This window comes from Vigna radiata, chromosome 10, assembly GCF_000741045.1.
Source record: "Vigna radiata var. radiata cultivar VC1973A chromosome 10, Vradiata_ver6, whole genome shotgun sequence".
NCBI lineage: Eukaryota > Viridiplantae > Streptophyta > Magnoliopsida > Fabales > Fabaceae > Vigna > Vigna radiata.
This window is the reverse complement of record NC_028360.1, coordinates 11738040-11754456: the sequence shown is the minus strand read 5'-3', so window position 1 is coordinate 11754456 and position 16417 is coordinate 11738040. Positions and strand designations below refer to the sequence as shown.

Genomic DNA, 16417 nt, shown 5'->3' with positions numbered 1-16417 from the left:
AATTTAAAAAAAAACAAAATTGTAATTTTCAAATATCAAACTTATTAAAAAAATTACATTTGTAACAAATTAATTTAAGATTAACTTATTCTTCCTACGATATAAAAAATAAAGTATTAAAGTTGATATGTGTTTTAAATTAATAAAACTAAATTATTTTAATGTTAAAAATTCAATAATATAATTAAAAATTTAGAGATTTGTCGCACAATCTAAAATATATACTTTTAAGTTTTTTAATTCCTGATTATAACTGTGATATCTTCAACATCATCCGATCAATTTTTTAGAAACTTCTTTCATGTATGCGAGAAGATTTTTTATTGTGTACACATTTCTAGAGTTCTTGTGCGTTCTTTGTTGATTGATGGTCTTAATGATCTACTTTGATCAAAATTTTATAACATGTAAGTATAAAGTGAGTTATCTCAACTGAAACATGTATATATACATAAGACTAAATATTTAAAAATGATAAATTAAATAAAAACCTAATAACAGTCATGTAATTGTCTAAAGAAACTCAATCAACTAATCTAATAATAAAAATCAATTAATTAGGGAAAATTATATTATTTATATATTCCGAATTGATCTTTAACACTCGTCTAGTTATGATCTTCAACGTAATAAATTAAAAATAAAATAAATGACAATAACAAACAACTTTATATAAAGATGTGAGATGAAAAAGAGTCCTCTCACTCGCCCAACCGATTCTAACATGAACATTACAAACGAAATCAAGAGATTGAGTTTGGTTTGTGATTGAGATGAGAACCAAGTTTCAGAATCAATGGCAGAGATTCAGACTTTTGCGATGTTTTGCTCCTTTTCATCGCTTGAACCGTGATGCGAAGAACTCCCCAAAGTCACTGTCTTCATTGCTTGCGAAGCCAAAGTTTTCATTACGAAAAGATAGAGCTTGTAGCAAATGCTTGAATGAAGTTCTCCCGAGTCCATATCTGCAAAAGAAATTCTGTGGAGATGTTGAAGAGATAGCTATAGAGTAATGTCCCTGTGTGCTTAGAATATGTACAAGTTTTTCCTTCCAAGTAACGGAAGCACTTTCAGATTCTTTACTTTTCTTTCAAGGGATCGATGTTTTATGAAGTTCCGCCACTTAATGTGAAACTTTAAGGCAACAACACGTTACTTCTCGTGCTATTGTTATTATTATCAAATTCATCAAATAACATAAATTTTAAATTATAATGTTCTATTATTATTCATGTATTACTGTTCTACTAAATATTTAGTGTTTAATATCATTTTTATCTTTATTTTAATTTTAATTGGTTTGTTTAAAGTGGTCTTACATTTTTTTCATAAGTTTATCCATAGTTTCATATTTTGTAAAAGTGATTCAAGTTAGTGGTTATCATGTTAAAAATGTTAATCGTAAAATTGTTTCCTAACCAAAACTAAATAAGTTGTCCAGTTAGTGATTGTATGACAAACTCAGCCAATGAGGGATTGTCACTTCCCATCCAAAACTAGAAGTTTCATCACACTTCTCATTTTTCCACAATCACTGTAACCCTGTCACCATTAACCAACCACAGTGACTATTGAGCGACACTACAACCTCCATCGCAATAGCCTTCATCTCGTCATCACAACTTCTCCTTAAATTTCACCACTGATTCGCGAAGTCACCGTGAGCGTCCCTGTTCAACCGTGAAGCTTGTCGTAAACCCTCATTCAATCCTTACATCAACCATTGAAAACCCTAAAATTGCAAAAACCCCAACATCGTAAGAAATCAAAAATCGCGAACCATAGAATGTGAATGTCAGCCACCCAATTTTGTCCATCATCTCCTCCTTAACAACCTTCATCCCAACTTGCGAATTGAAACAGAAGTGCAACAGAGACTGCGTCATCGCCATTGATCAGGTTGAGCACCACCATTATGTGTTGAACCTTACTCTCTTATTTTCTTAATTGATTTAAAGAAATTTAATTGTTCTTCTATTATGTTATTAGATTATACAAATTAGGGAAAATTGGGGGAGAATTTGAAGCTCTGAAAACATTTTCTAATTCTTCCTAATTAAAATTGTAAATATCTCTTTCTGATTTAGAGTGATATTATGAAACTCTCATTCTGATATTATGCAAGAAAATATATTAATATGCTATTCTAAGAATAGCAAATAATCAACATTGTATAAATTACAGAATCAAAACAACTTTTATAATTAATTTTAATCAAACACGAAGAATTGAAACTAACAAACGAGTAGGTAAGACCAAGAATCATGAACCCAATTTCAACACCAATTTTAATAGATTTTTCAATTTCAAATCACGAATTGATTTTAACCTAAAGATAATTTTGTCTATAACTTTTTTACCTCAATCCACCTAAGCGTGCTACGCAATGAATAAATGTATAACTCATTGATATTGTATATTATTAATTTTTTTGAAGTATTTAATATAGTCATATTTTTCATAATTTTTATTCAATTTAATCATTTTTATGAGAACATCTCAATTGTTAACCAATGTAAACAATTAAGGAATAAATTGTTCTATTTTTTGTCACTACCCTCATATTATCATCTTCTTTCCAACACACCCAAAAACTCTAGACAACTATCATGCCGTCCTCCTGCCGTCTTAGGACCACCAAATATTGATATCTAGTAAAAAGAACCGGAAAAATAAATTGTTTACTTGAATTTGAAATTTTGTTAGTTATGTTTACTTCTTTTTAATTATTTTTCTTTCGACTTCACATGCTTTTCTTTTCATGTGTAAACTTTATTATTTTATTCACACAATTATTCTTCTTAAAATAATTTTCAACATGTCTGTAACTTATAATTATAGTCTATTATAATAATAATTGATCATTAAAACAATTGAATTTAACAATAATCTAAAAACTACACGCTCACTTATTACAAAAAAAAAAAAAAAAAACAAATCAGTATAAAGTTCTAAGATTTTAAAATTGTGCAAGTAAGCATAAAAGCGTGAAAAATTATTACTTCATAAGATTATTCCACTCATTTTATTTTTACTTTTTATCATATGTCAATCCTTAACCTATGTTTATTTTCCTACTAAGCAAATTATTGTTTTTTTTTTGTTTCAAGAATAGTATAAGTATGATAAACATTTGTGACTAATGCAGTTCACTGGCTGGTATAGTAGAAAGTGAGATAGAATTATATAGTTTTTGCGTTTTTTTGCTACGAAGTTAATTGATACTAAACTTTAAAACACTTAATGTTTAATAAAAATTTTAAAATACATATTAGTTAAATATCTTTTAACCTTTTAATAAATTTTTAACGATATCCAAGCACATTTTTTTATAATTTTGAATATAAAATTCATAGAATAAGAAAACGATTTTGAAATTGAAGCAAGTAAAGTCAACTATAATTCCACAACAAATGTGTTGTAGTCTTAATAAATGGATTTCTAATCAAAATTATAAGATTTTGCTTCCTCTACGCCATGATTATTATCTGTATCTCATGTTAATAACAAAAAAATAGTTAAAACATTGTCATTATAATTGTAGTTATGGGGGTTGAGTATTAATTAGGGGGGGTGAAAGGAGTAAAAGCTGAACTATAAACTTGAGCCAGATATAGGCCCGTATAAAGGAAGATATTGGCTTATTATCTTTGTTCCCGCCATCAAAGACCACGCGAAATTCATTTCGTTACTTGTAAGCTCTCCGTTCATCGCCGTGGGAAAGGTGGTTCTCTCTCTTTCCCTTCGACGAACACTGTTCTTTATTCTTTCAAATTGTTTTTCTTACTACATTGTTCATGAAAAAGAGAATGACTAATCAGTCTAACATTGTGAGATTATCATTGACGTTGCATTTCAGAGAAGATTGACTCAGGTTCATGCTTCTCCACGATTATTCAACTTCCGATCAGGTTTATCTGTTAATGACTCAATGTGTTTTCAAATTTGTTTCTGCATCTGAAAAAGGATTTTAAGGAACAAGGAAGCTTCGAGAATTTCCTCTACGGTCATTCATCTCTTGTAATGCAATTGATATGAATCGAAAATATGGAATAATGCCTGATGCAATGACCGATTCATGGAGTAGAGATTCACGTTGCGTTTTCCTTCTTTCCTTAACTCACTGAGAAACCTGACTCTAGATCGATGTTATCTGGAAAACAACGCAGATCTGTTTTAAAATTTCTGCTAGCTTCTAAATATTCCTCTGGTTTATTATTTTATGCATTATTATCTCTTTCATTGACAGGTTTAAATCAACGACTGCAGCGAAGTACTGTCTGCTGTAAAGCATCATGTCAAATGTTACAGTATGCGCACGCTTTAGGCCTTTGAACTCAAAAGAGAAGCAAAATGACAATAGCTCTGTTTGCATTCGATCTAGAGATACCGAAACTTTCATTTTCAAGGTTTTTTTTTTTTTTTTTTTTTTTTTTCTACGTCAGATTAAGGGTCTATTAGTTTCCATTCTTGCTCTATTAAACTCGGAGTGAATCACACATTACCGTGAATAGTAAAATAAATTTGAATTAATTTTTTTTCAGGACGAAAAGGATGAAGAATCCGTGTTTAGCTTTGATAGAGTGTTCTACGAACAGTCTGAGCAAGCTGATGTCTATCAGTTCCTAGCTCTTCCCATGGTTAGAGGTACAGCTACATAATTCTCATTACAAATTTATGTCAATCAGTCAACGCAATGCAGATTGAAATCTTCCTTAATTTGAATGACTCCTGCTTCCTTATGAAATGACAGCTTCATTACGGCCAAATAGTGCATATAAACTTCCGTTATATGAAAAAAATTATCCTTATAGTTCGTGTAATGCTAGTGTACGTCTACACGTCGGACATTCAAATTTTAAAAATTTGGATTGTTTCATAAGAATCAAATTCGGGAAAGTGACACTTCCCTTAATTGTAGTTTGCTTTTTAGTTTTTTTATTGACATCAGGCTTTCGTTTTGTATGTATTCCTATAAACCAAATAGATGTTGTTGATGGATACAATGGGACAATTATCACTTACGGCCAGGTAAAATCTTACGCGTCTCCAGTTTGCCAACAGCTTTTTGCTTTTTTTTGTTAAACTTTAAAATCAACAATACGAGATCATATGTGGTTTTTCTCTTCAAATATGGCATCTACACGTGTATCGAGAGTTGTGCACAATTACAGTATATTGCACCATACGAGCTTCGCTGAATATGATCCCTTGCAATAGCTCAGAAATACCCTTTTGGAGTATATATTGCTTATGTTTGAAGGGGGAAAATAAGAAATGAAAAATGTAGATGAGGCATGAAGTATTTGAACTGTTATTTCACGGTGTATCCGTGTTGAATTCAAATCTAACTAATCTGGAAGTAAGGAAAGGGCGCCTGATGCTAAAACTAGACAGTTCCCTTTTAAATATTTAGCGACGACAATTTGCAAAATCCACAATGTTGTTAAACATACCTGTTAGTAAATATAGTCTTTTATTATATGCCACATATGTTTCTCTACTGCCTATTGGCTTAAGAAAATATGCTACACATGTTTTCCATTACGAGGGACTACCGTAATTATTATTACATTTTTTTTTTCAGAAGAACTTGTCAACTGTATTCACGAATCCATTTTTCTTTTGACTCCAATTGTTTAAACCTTTAGTTTTCCTGCAATCAATTGCAGACTGGAGCTGGGAAGACATATAGTATGGAGGTTGGAAATTGTCACCTAAAAAGTATCTCAAAACGATCTTATAAAACATCAAATACAGGAATTTAAATGACTACTTCTCTGAAGCAGGGACCTGGTATACTTGAGTGTAGTGAACAGAAGAAGGGACTTCTTCCAAGAGTTGTAGAGGGACTTTTTGATTCCTTAAATTCTTCTGATGAAAAGAAAACATATTCAATTAAGTTGTCAATGGTACTGAGACACTTACTCATTTAACCACACCAGTCTTACAAAATCATCTGGTTATAGTAAATTATGTATCTGATTTGTCTCTGATTCGTTCAGGTTGAAATCTACATGGAAAAAGTGAGGTATATAAATAGAAAAAAAAAAGTATTTCCCCTCCCCCACTGTACTTAGAGCATATTATTATATGCTTTTCTGGTAGGAAATTTTCTTAACTTTGGGAAAAGCTAGTTTTGATGTGAATTTGGATTCTTCAATAGTCATCAGAATAACTCTATCCTCTTATGTAGGGACCTATTTGATTTATCAAAAGTTAATATACAAATTAAGGAGAGTAAATCGCGAGGAATATTTTTGCCCGGTGTTACAGAGGTGAGCTGTTTTTTGGGAACTTTATATCTTGTTCCATTCTGATTATTCTTTATCTATCTGAAACTACTTCGCTGTTCACAATTACATATATGCTCTTATGTTTATGATTAACATGTTTAAAATTTAAATTTTGAGGCATGGGTATTGGATTATTTGGTTAGCATTTTCTTAGCTCGTGGACTTACCTTTTCTCTCATCATGCTAAGTTTGATTTTATTTTCCAAAACATTAAGAGATTAAATGTGAGTTTACGTGCTTAATCTCTCGGCACAGAATATTAATGACTACACTCAAAAAGTTAATTTATAAGATAAAACTTACTGTTATTTTTACGTTATGATTTATTTTTCTTATATGTTATATGTAATAAATATGTAACATTTTTCCGATCAAGGACTAACATCTTAGTATGAGATTTTATATTTATAAATAGTTTAATAGATCGAGTAAACCTTATTAATATAAATTCTAATATTATTAAGAAATCAACTTCAAATAAATATAATTTTATTTGTAAAATAAAATTTGCACATATTTATATCCTATAATATAGTAGAAATGTGATTTCAAGCTCACCCTTTAAGCTTCAAGAAAGTAAAGTTGAATAGACTTGACATTTTAGTGTGAAGCAAGGTCTCATTTCTCTTGATAGAGTATTAGGCGAAGCTCTCTCCATGAGCTGATTCAAAAAGTATAGTGGAGTGGAATCATTCAGTATTTGTGTATGCTACAAAATATTTGTCTAAACACTAAACCAAAAACAAACAAAAAAGAAAATAATTGGAGATTCTTATTCAATTATTGCTATAAAGGACTAACGGGAACTTTTGAGTTTTTCATTCAGATTAATGTGCTGGACCCTGTTGAAGCATTGCAAAACCTGTCTGTAAGAATAAACAACTCGAACATCATTTTCTGAATGATTTTACAATTATTTCAGCTTCTAATTGTGACCTCAAATTTGTAGAAGGGGATAGCTAACCGGACAGTTGGTGAGACCCGTATCCTGCTTTGACTCTTAGCTCATCGTTCAGTTTTTATTTTACCTTTTTATTTTTTATATATAGTTAAACTACATAGTACATTTGGGAGGAAAAGCAATGGTCATACCCATGGTAGTGGACGATGTATTTTGGTACTTCTTGTGCCTGTTTAATGTTATTTTCTTTCTTAGTTGATAAAAAAAGCATAACACATTAGGGTAAATTCCCTGTTTTCTTGAGGGAGGAAAAGCAGTGATAGGAATTAAGAAGGTTACTTGCGTTCTGCAAACATCCTAAACAAAACATGTAGAAATGAACATGGCCAGCAGCAGAAGTCACTGCATTTATATATTGACAATTCAGCAAGAATTTTCCAGAGATAAAAGGTCATACTTCTTCCATAAATCTGTGATCTGCTTATGAATCATTCTCAAACACTGAGACTTTGAACAGGACGAGGTTCGGAAAACTAATTCTAGTGGACTTGGCTGGGTCAGAGAAAGTGGAGAAAACAGGAGCAGAGGGAAGAGTTCTAGACGAAGCCAAAACCATAAACAAATCCTTGTCTGCTCTGGGAAATGTAATAAATTCTCTTACATGTGGTCTGCAAGGAAAAACAAGCCATATCCCGTATCGTGATTCCAAGCTCCCTCGAATTCTTCAGGATGCTCTTGTTAGTTCACCCTCCCTTTTTTATAATTTATCAAAACATACCCATTTTTCACGAAATCAGTTTCCCAAACATTGTATCTCCTATTCGCAGGGAGGAAATGCTAGAACTGCATTGCTTTGTTGTTGCTCACCCAGCGCTTTTAATGCATCCGAGACTCTATCCACTCTTCGTTTCGGTGCAAGGTATGTCATCCCTGAAATCTTTAGGCACTGCCGTTTTCTTTTTTTCCTTCTTTCTTTATCTATGTTTAAAATGATGTCAGAGCTTCCTTAACAAAAGTTCTAATTTTAACTTCTTTATTTTCTTGAAAGAAATTATTTGCTCATGTGCTCTGGTGAGCTTTTACATTAGATTCTATATTTCAAGATTAAAGAATAATTTCATATATTCATAGAACTAATTTAAAAAAAAAAAAAAAACTGAAGTAAAATGATTTGTACAAATGTGTATTATTTTTAAATCTCACTATTTTAATTGTAAACTTTATTAAAAGACAATGTAATATACCAAAACTCAATTAAATATAATAAGAACTCATAATAATCTTTTTAAGACTTTTATATTATAAACGTTCTTAGATTAAAATAACGGAAACATTTGATTTATGTCATTTAGTTATTAGGAAAAATAATATATGCTGTGATTTTAGTTTTATTAAATGGCTACAAAATTATTTTACAAATGTGTCTATTTTCTTCTATATTTAATACTTTAAATAATGAAATACAGGTGATATAACATGGTTTTTAATTTTATTCCAAAAAGGGAATGCGAAATTTCTTTTGTATCACAATAGTACACGTAAACAACATGTTAATATTACTGGTAAAGACGGTGATGTTGAGTCAGGTATACATTAATTTTACATGAATCATATGTTATATTTATTAAAAAAATTTAGTATTTGTAATATCAACATTTAATAAATATACTAATGTTGCTATGACATAATTTTATTATTCTTGAATTAAATAATGACATATAAGTATTTAATATATATCTGTAGGTATAGTAACTTGTAGCATTATTAAAATTAATGTTAACATGTTAAAAGTAATAAAATAATTGTCAAAATCAAACTAATACTTTTATTAAATATTGAGCAATAAAATTAATGATTTTTTGTTTTCAAAGTTATTCAAAGGCTAAAAGAACTTATTTAATGTATTATTTTTCCAATTTATTCAACTTAATCCAACTAATGTTTGTTAATCTAGACCTAAAAAAAAGCAGTCAAAATGAGAAAACTAATATGACTGTCAAATATGGCAAGACAATTTTTTTTTATTGGACTGTGATTTTTACCCAACCAAATAATGTATATTCGGTTCAACTAGCAATTTTTGTCAATTATTGTTCAATACAAAAATTCATTCAAACATATAAGTTAATTCTCAAATAAAGTTTCAAAACATAAAATATCAAATAAGACATTAAATTAAATTTTGAAACATGATAACAACAAATTCATTATGAAAAAACTTTGAAATACACTCAATCGAACTCCAAAAAATCTATTCAGAAGTCAATTTTGACTTCCAATTTGTATAAATCAGAAGTTATTTTTAATTTTGTATAAATCACAAGTCATTTTTAATTTTCAGTCTGTACAATTAGAAAATGGCAAAGCTAAAATTTTAATATGCATGGATGTGTAGGATGAAAAATATGGAGGTGTAGTAAGAATTTGACCAAAAATATTATACGTACTACTTGAGTCTACTTACAAGCACGTGGGCCGACCATTAGTTTGTATGATATGGGCCAAAAATCTGAATATATTTAGGTTATATTTCTTGAGTCTAATATTATGTTAGGATATTTCTTCCTATACCTCATTGAGGGGGTGTAAAAGTCAAAAGTGCTCTTAGTCTCCACCGTTGTGATCCTTCCTTGTTTAAAAAACTTATAGATTACACAAAAGTCATTTACTCAACTGTAAGCTAAAAGTTTTCATATTTATGAGATGCCGAAAGAAATTATAGGGGTGCAAAACGAAATCTTTAATGTTTACTTGAAACGTTTTGGACTAGTCCATCAGACCGACCCATTATGAGAGTTATATTATACCTAAGCTAATAAGAATTTTGTTGAAATAATTTGGTTAAGGTAGAAGATAAATTTTCCCAAAAGAAAAATTCAAATAAATCCAATCTTGTTTAGTTCTCACGAACTTTTTTTTCGACAAGCTTTACACACAATCACGACCATCTTTAATGAAGAAAAGAGTTAAAATAAATATTCACCCAATTAAATTTCTATTTTAAAATGCGAATTGCAGGGCGAAACATATAAAGGCGTCGCCTCGAATGAATTACAGTGAAGAAAAAAGTGACACAAGTTCTAGTACTGCTTCTCCACCTGACGACGACTCAAGCGCTAGAGTTTTGAACAAGGTGAGAATATTGTTGTAAAATCCCTTTCTAATTAGAATTCGTAATAAAATTTATGTTAATACAGTTGACGGAGAAATTTAATGTTGAAGATGTGAAGTTCCTAGAGGAATTGTTCATACAAGAGGGCATTCTCTTTGACCTTTCATCTGTTGAAGAGGAGTCAGACATAGATGACCTCACTTTACAGGTGATATCCTTGCTGCAAGCAGCCATGGAAAAGCTTACAGCTACTGTTGACGAGGTAAGACAAAAATGCGCGATAATCTTTTTCTCACAACAGATAGCACTGTTTCGGTCACTTCCAACCTTTTGGGCACTTTTTGTTTACCAGATACTAGGCTTGGTTAAAATGCGAAAACGGAATAAAAAAGTGACAGAGTAATAAACTTGTTTTCTTAGTCTTTTCCTAAATTTATGAACACTTTATACCATTTACTCTAAAAATAAAAATTTACCATCTTTCCCTTTTTCTTCGAAACTCTGCAACCAACCGTACGTTAAAACCTGTTTATCTGTAGTAAAGTTAAAAGCTTCTAAAAAATGCTGTATGAACAACACATAATATTTATTGTCGCACATATAATTTCACAGCTTAAAAGGGAGAATAGCATTCTCAGGGCCAAAGTTGATGCCTCCACGGATTCTCTATTATACAAGGGAGCAGAGAATAGTTCCATTTTTCAGAATATGATTTCAGGTATCCTGACTTTCTTTCTTCGTTGGTCGGGTTACACTTCTCCAAGATGCTGGCAGTGACTACTCATTCGTATATGATGCCTTGCCGCAGTGGGGCCTTTAAGTACTATCAAAATAATGCATAGAAATAATAAAGATGCCACATGCTGATTCACTTACTGTTGGACATTTTGGGGGCTGGCTAATAGCATAATATATGATTTGATGGCCAATTCATATATCGTATCACAATCGATAGCATTGTTAGTGAGCCTATGTTTAACCCGAAAATTGTTTTATATGAATAATAATTTGCCATTGATGGCTGTTTCCTGACACCTCTCTTTATGAATTCAACCATTTTAGCACAGTTGATCCATAAATTCACAAGTAGCCAATAAAAGTATGGACCATTTGAACTGCTTCAATTCGTCTTGATTTTTACACTGTCGTAAGCAACACAATAGCTATGCAGCTTAAGGGTAGGAGGCACTGGATTTCCTGATTGCGATTTTTGAACTGGTTTCTAGTATGCTATGTAATCTGGATGAACGGCATACTACTATAAACTAGTGTTAAAATTATGGATGAATCATTAAAAAAAATTATGGATGAACGAGCTGGGTTCAATATCATGTTAAATTTCAATAGAGAGGATTTCTAACAATAAGACACAGCAGTTCAATCAATAACGTGCAGCATGAGCCTTGGCCCTTGGATAGATGAATGTATATGTAAGGTTCTATGTTGCGTCACGTCATTGGTTGCAGGTATTTTGACTGCGGTGGATCCAGGCACTGTAATCTTCCTTATAATGCAGAATTATTTCAACAGAAGGGGAACAGCTGACATTATCCGTTATCAATATCAGATTATCGACCGTCAGGAATCTTGCTTAGGAATGTTTATTGAGAAGTGTAAAATGTAAAGGTTCTCCGTGGGTAGCCGATGATTACGAGGTGAAGCAATACAATCCCGTGGAAATGCAATTCAAGCCACAAGCGTGCAATCCCTCGCAAGGAAAAAATCATCTCCTTGCTTTTGTATTAATGCTTTCCCAAGTTTCCGTTACCATTTCTATCGTTTTCCCAGCGTTCTCTTTCCCTCCCTGGGGCAATTATTTTTCGGGGCCAAGTTCCAATATGAGTTTAGGTCTCTTAAGGGAACGATTTAGGACCTGCATTGCACTCACTGGATTGCGCTAATCACTTAATATAATAGCGGTTGACCGTAGTAACATAAGGATAGCATGGTAATTTTAACATAAGGAACATTTTCCTTTTGGCTTTCATTTACTTATCCACCATCTAAAGCAAGGGTCTTATTGTTTATTAGATAAGACTTCACGTTAGCTCTTTGAAGCAACCAATGGGGCGTGCATATATAAAAGGCACGGAATCATTTTCTATGATCGCAGTGTAACAGCGCTATAATTGGTATCAACTTATCAAGTTGGTAGTTGGTTCCATTGGACACAGGTGAAAACGTGCCATGGCTTCCAAGAATGTATTTTTTCATTTTGTCTTAGTTTCCATGTGTTTAGCTATGTCAAATTCGGCGGAGTTCAAATACCCAGCAGTTTTCAACTTCGGTGATTCTAACTCGGACACAGGAGACTTGGCTGCAGGGTTGGGCTTTCAGGTTGCGCCACCTAATGGACAGGATTACTTCAAAATTCCATCTGGGAGGTTCTGCGACGGCCGTCTCATAGTGGACTTCCTAAGTAATTTTTATTTATACCTTAATGTTATATTATTTATAATTGTTGCAATAACCATTACTCAGAAAGCTTTCAAGCATGAAACATAAATTACTATGGAAAAAAAATAGTATAACATTATACGCCAAAAGAATTAAGCTCAGGTGCTACACGATAAATAGTTACCGGCTTCTTTGTTTTCCCCGAACTAACTAGCCTCCCAATACGTAGCATCAATTTTAGGAGATTGATTCATCTTAACCTTTTGCTTTCTTCTTCAGCTTTCTGCCAATTCTCCTATTTAGTTGGCTGTCAATATTATGAAAACGATCTGATTTTTGTCTTTACTAATTTTTTGTTTTGGTTTATTATATTTAGTTTACATTGAAATAATTTATCCTTTAACGTATTATTACATCATTGAAATAATTTGATAAAACTCATAATTATATGAAATATAATTTTTTTTAATAATATATCAATACAAAGTTACATGTGCAACAAGCTGAATTTGTTTCTGTTAAAAAGTGTGTGTGTGTGTATAATAAAAAAAGACCAAAATATTTTATTTTATTTATTAGATTTAAGTTTATGAGAAAATTATAATGTTTTTATATTAATTATTGATGAAAATCAAAATGCTACACAGGAATTTGATTTTGATTTTAATTATAATAAATAGTATTGTTATCCAAATATCAATTTTTAGTTATTAAAGTTGGTTAACACAAGCGTTCTCTCAGTCCGAATAATACAATTCAGTACTAAGGATAAAATAATTTAAATATTTAATCGGTTGAGTACATAAAAATTAATGTCTTTAAATAAAAGTTTATCTTTATCACCCACTGAAATTTAGTACATTGATTGATTATATTGCTATTGATTCAAAAGAATGACTTACTTTCAATATAAGTTATACGCACCAACCAAACAAACAAATATCAGATGGAAAACTAACTAATGGCAGAAGTTTGAAACTGAAGCAAAGCTGGGAGGGATAAAAACCTCTCCTTACAATAGTAGTCAATAGCTATGGCAACCAACACTTGTACCCTTCAGATTCTTTACCTCATTGCCATCTGCATACCTTGTGCCATATCCTTCCAGTTGGATTTTCCAACAGTTTTCAACTTTGGTGATTCAAATTCTGATACCGGTGCTCTTATTGCCGCTGGTTTTGAGAGCCTTTACCCTCCAAATGGACAAACTTACTTCCAAATACCATCGGGAAGATACTCTGATGGCCGTCTCATCATCGATTTCCTTAGTAATAAATCTCCATAACCTCATTTTTGCAATGCCCTCTGTTTTCTTCCTTCACATCATGATCCCAAGTAGAAGTTTAGGTCTCCCTCTTCCCTATAAACAACTCTTTCACTTATTGTTCCATGTGTTGTTGGTTTTTTATTGCAGTGGATGCTATGGACTTGCCATTCCTAAATGCCTACCTGGATTCTTTGGGTTTGCCAAATTTTAGGAAAGGATGCAACTTTGCTGCAGCAGCTGCAACTATCCTCCCAGCCACTTCATCTTCCCTCTGCCCCTTTTCCTTTGGGGTTCAGGTGTCTCAGTTCCTCCGATTCAAAGCTAGGGCCCTTGAATTGATAGCCAAAGGTATCTGCCAAAGCACAAGATTAGCATATGGTTCCTTAATACTTTTAGTGAATTTCTTATCGGTAATATATGTTGATCTTTGATTAGAATCTTTCTTATACAAATTATTGAAATTAAATTCCATGTTTTATCTCTGCTAAATTTATGTAATGTTTTCAAAATTGAATTTTGCTATACTACTTCTGCGGCACAACTGATTTGCTGTCAGTTTCATAACTCATTCATTCGTGTTAAAAAAAAAAAAAAAACATCACAATGTTTCAGGCAGGAAATTTGATAAGTACGTCCCAGATGAGAATATTTTCGAGAAGGGATTGTACATGTTTGACATTGGCCAGAATGATCTTGCTGGAGCATTTTATTCAAAAACTTTGGACCAAATACTTGCCTCAATTCCGGCAATTCTTTTAGAGCTTGAAAAGGGAATAAAGGTTGGTGTCAAATAACATGCTTCTATTTTCATTTAATGTTTGGGAAAATTTTATTCCAAAACTTTCTTGAATTTATGCATCCATAGGCTATATGCACAGTTTTACTGAGATTAATACAAAGGAGTTCTAACTCTTTAATTGTCCACTAGAATCTCTATGACCAGGGGGCTAGATATTTCTGGATACATAATACAGGGCCTCTTGGATGCTTGCCTCAGAACATTGCCAAATTTGGAACTGATGCATCAAAACTTGACGAACTGGGATGTGTTAGTTCACACAACCAAGCTGCTAAAATCTTTAACCTACAGCTACACGCTCTCTGTACTAAATTGCAGGGCCAATATCCAGACTCGAATGTCACATACGTGGATATCTTCTCTATAAAATCAAATCTGATTTCAAACTTTTCCAGATACGGTTAGCATCTCCGAGTAATTTTTATTTACTTTCCACGTTTCAGTTCTACAATTCCAAGAGTATTAAGCTCAATTTTAGATTTTAAAATGTGTAGCTAAAATTTCTCAGATGGCTTTGTCATCACTTATCACTTTTGCTGAAAATGCAACATTATATAACTATTCCAGGAAATTTATTTTTGTTGATTTGTTGCTTTCTTTTGTTAGTACTTACCTTTTCCCCCATGGATCAGGCTAGTATTTACAGGAGATATACTTCAATGTAGTTAGAAAAGGCTATAAGCCTGTTCAATTTATTGGCTCATTAAGGACCCTTATCAGTCATAATAACAGTGTCACATTCTATTCTATGATCTATCATAACATAATTTGTGGGGAGGAAAGGCAGTTAATTTGTATGATTGCATCTTTGCAGGGTTTGAACAACCTATTATGGCTTGTTGTGGATTCGGAGGTCCACCCCTCAACTATGATAGTCGAGTTTCCTGTGGGGAAACAAAGACCTTCAACGGAACCACAATCACAGCACAAGCTTGCAATGATTCTAGTGAGTACATAAGCTGGGATGGGATTCATTACACTGAGACTGCTAATCAATATGTAGCATCACAAATTCTCACCGGAAAGTACTCCGATCCTCCTTTCTCAGACAAAATGCCCTTCCTACTTAAGCTCAAGTTCTAGACACCCTGTTGTATTTATTGCTATCATTATTTGATTCTTTATGTGCTCGTGTCTTCAAAGCAATAGCTCATTGTAATTCTAAATGTCAGTCAAGCTCTTATTAATGGTCTGTGATGTTCAAGGATAGGTATATGACGCATTCAAGCTTCATGGTTCATTTGTATTTTATGTATACTATCAAAGAGGGCCTTTTGGGGTTATCACATATGTTCTACTCTTTTTTTTTTTTTTTAACTTCAATTTTATTCATGGTTAGTGCTTAGGGCTGGGCACACTTCAGATAAAACTATAAATTATAGTTTATCTATAATATTTTGTACTTAAGAAACTGAAACTATATTTACTAAAAACCAATTGCACTATTTAACAGTTCGGTTTAAAATTATTGAACTAACTGTACACTTAACACAATTAACTGTTAATTGTGTGGTTTAACTCATTCATTATCACAATTTTCTCCCCGTTTCTTACGTCCAATTACATTCCTTTCTGAAGTTGAAAGCTTGCTGCCGTTGAAGGTGTTAAGATATGTCAAATATTCTATTAAAGGATATTAGGCAAT

The 16417-nt window shown here is 32.0% G+C and overlaps 2 protein-coding genes across 4 annotated transcripts; both read left to right on the top strand.

Annotated features, from left to right (window-relative positions):
* The first annotated feature begins 3535 nt into the window (after nt 1–3535).
* On the top strand, nt 3536–11324 carry LOC106774826 (kinesin-like protein KIN-1). The gene is made up of 17 exons (XM_022787010.1): nt 3536–3724; nt 3860–3911; nt 4250–4409; nt 4545–4647; nt 4988–5031; nt 5673–5702; nt 5790–5912; nt 6006–6031; nt 6197–6278; nt 7123–7164; nt 7246–7279; nt 7572–7647; nt 7715–7934; nt 8025–8116; nt 10216–10330; nt 10395–10571; nt 10922–11324. Exons 3-17 carry the CDS (start codon nt 4296–4298, stop codon nt 11084–11086), a joined length of 1443 nt encoding a protein of 480 aa, XP_022642731.1. The 5' UTR covers nt 3536–3724; nt 3860–3911; nt 4250–4295; the 3' UTR covers nt 11087–11324.
* Nucleotides 11325–12378: 1054 nt separating this feature from the next.
* Nucleotides 12379–16060, top strand: LOC106775092 (GDSL esterase/lipase At1g54790). 3 transcript variants are annotated; one of them, XM_014662136.2, is made up of 6 exons: nt 12379–12751; nt 13731–13974; nt 14121–14321; nt 14586–14752; nt 14902–15172; nt 15587–16060. In XM_014662136.2, the coding sequence occupies exons 1-6, from the start codon at nt 12497–12499 to the stop codon at nt 15853–15855; spliced, it is 1407 nt and encodes a 468-aa protein (XP_014517622.1). In that variant the 5' UTR covers nt 12379–12496; the 3' UTR covers nt 15856–16060. The 3 variants fall into 3 exon arrangements, with proteins under 3 accessions (XP_014517622.1, XP_014517620.1, XP_014517619.1); XM_014662134.2 differs by lacking the exon at nt 13731–13974 and having other exon boundaries at nt 12384–12728; XM_014662133.2 differs by lacking the exon at nt 12379–12751 and having other exon boundaries at nt 13612–13974.
* The last annotated feature ends 357 nt before the right edge of the window (nt 16061–16417 follow it).

What these genes read in the sequence shown, in the direction of transcription:
- LOC106774826 (XM_022787010.1), top strand. Translation starts at nt 4,296, where the DNA reads ATGTCAAATGTTACAGTATGCGCACGCTTTAGGCCTTTGAACTCAAAA. An exon ending in CAATTATCACTTACGGCCAG is followed by an intron (nt 5,032 to 5,672) that starts GTAAAATCTTAC and finishes AATCAATTGCAG; the next exon opens with ACTGGAGCTGGGAAGACATA. An exon ending in TTTTGCCCGGTGTTACAGAG is followed by an intron (nt 6,279 to 7,122) that starts GTGAGCTGTTTT and finishes TTTTTCATTCAG; the next exon opens with ATTAATGTGCTGGACCCTGT.
- LOC106775092 (XM_014662136.2), top strand. Translation starts at nt 12,497, where the DNA reads ATGGCTTCCAAGAATGTATTTTTTCATTTTGTCTTAGTTTCCATGTGT. An exon ending in ATTTTTATTTATACCTTAAT is followed by an intron (nt 12,752 to 13,730) that starts GTTATATTATTT and finishes TTACAATAGTAG; the next exon opens with TCAATAGCTATGGCAACCAA. An exon ending in AGCTTGAAAAGGGAATAAAG is followed by an intron (nt 14,753 to 14,901) that starts GTTGGTGTCAAA and finishes ATTGTCCACTAG; the next exon opens with AATCTCTATGACCAGGGGGC.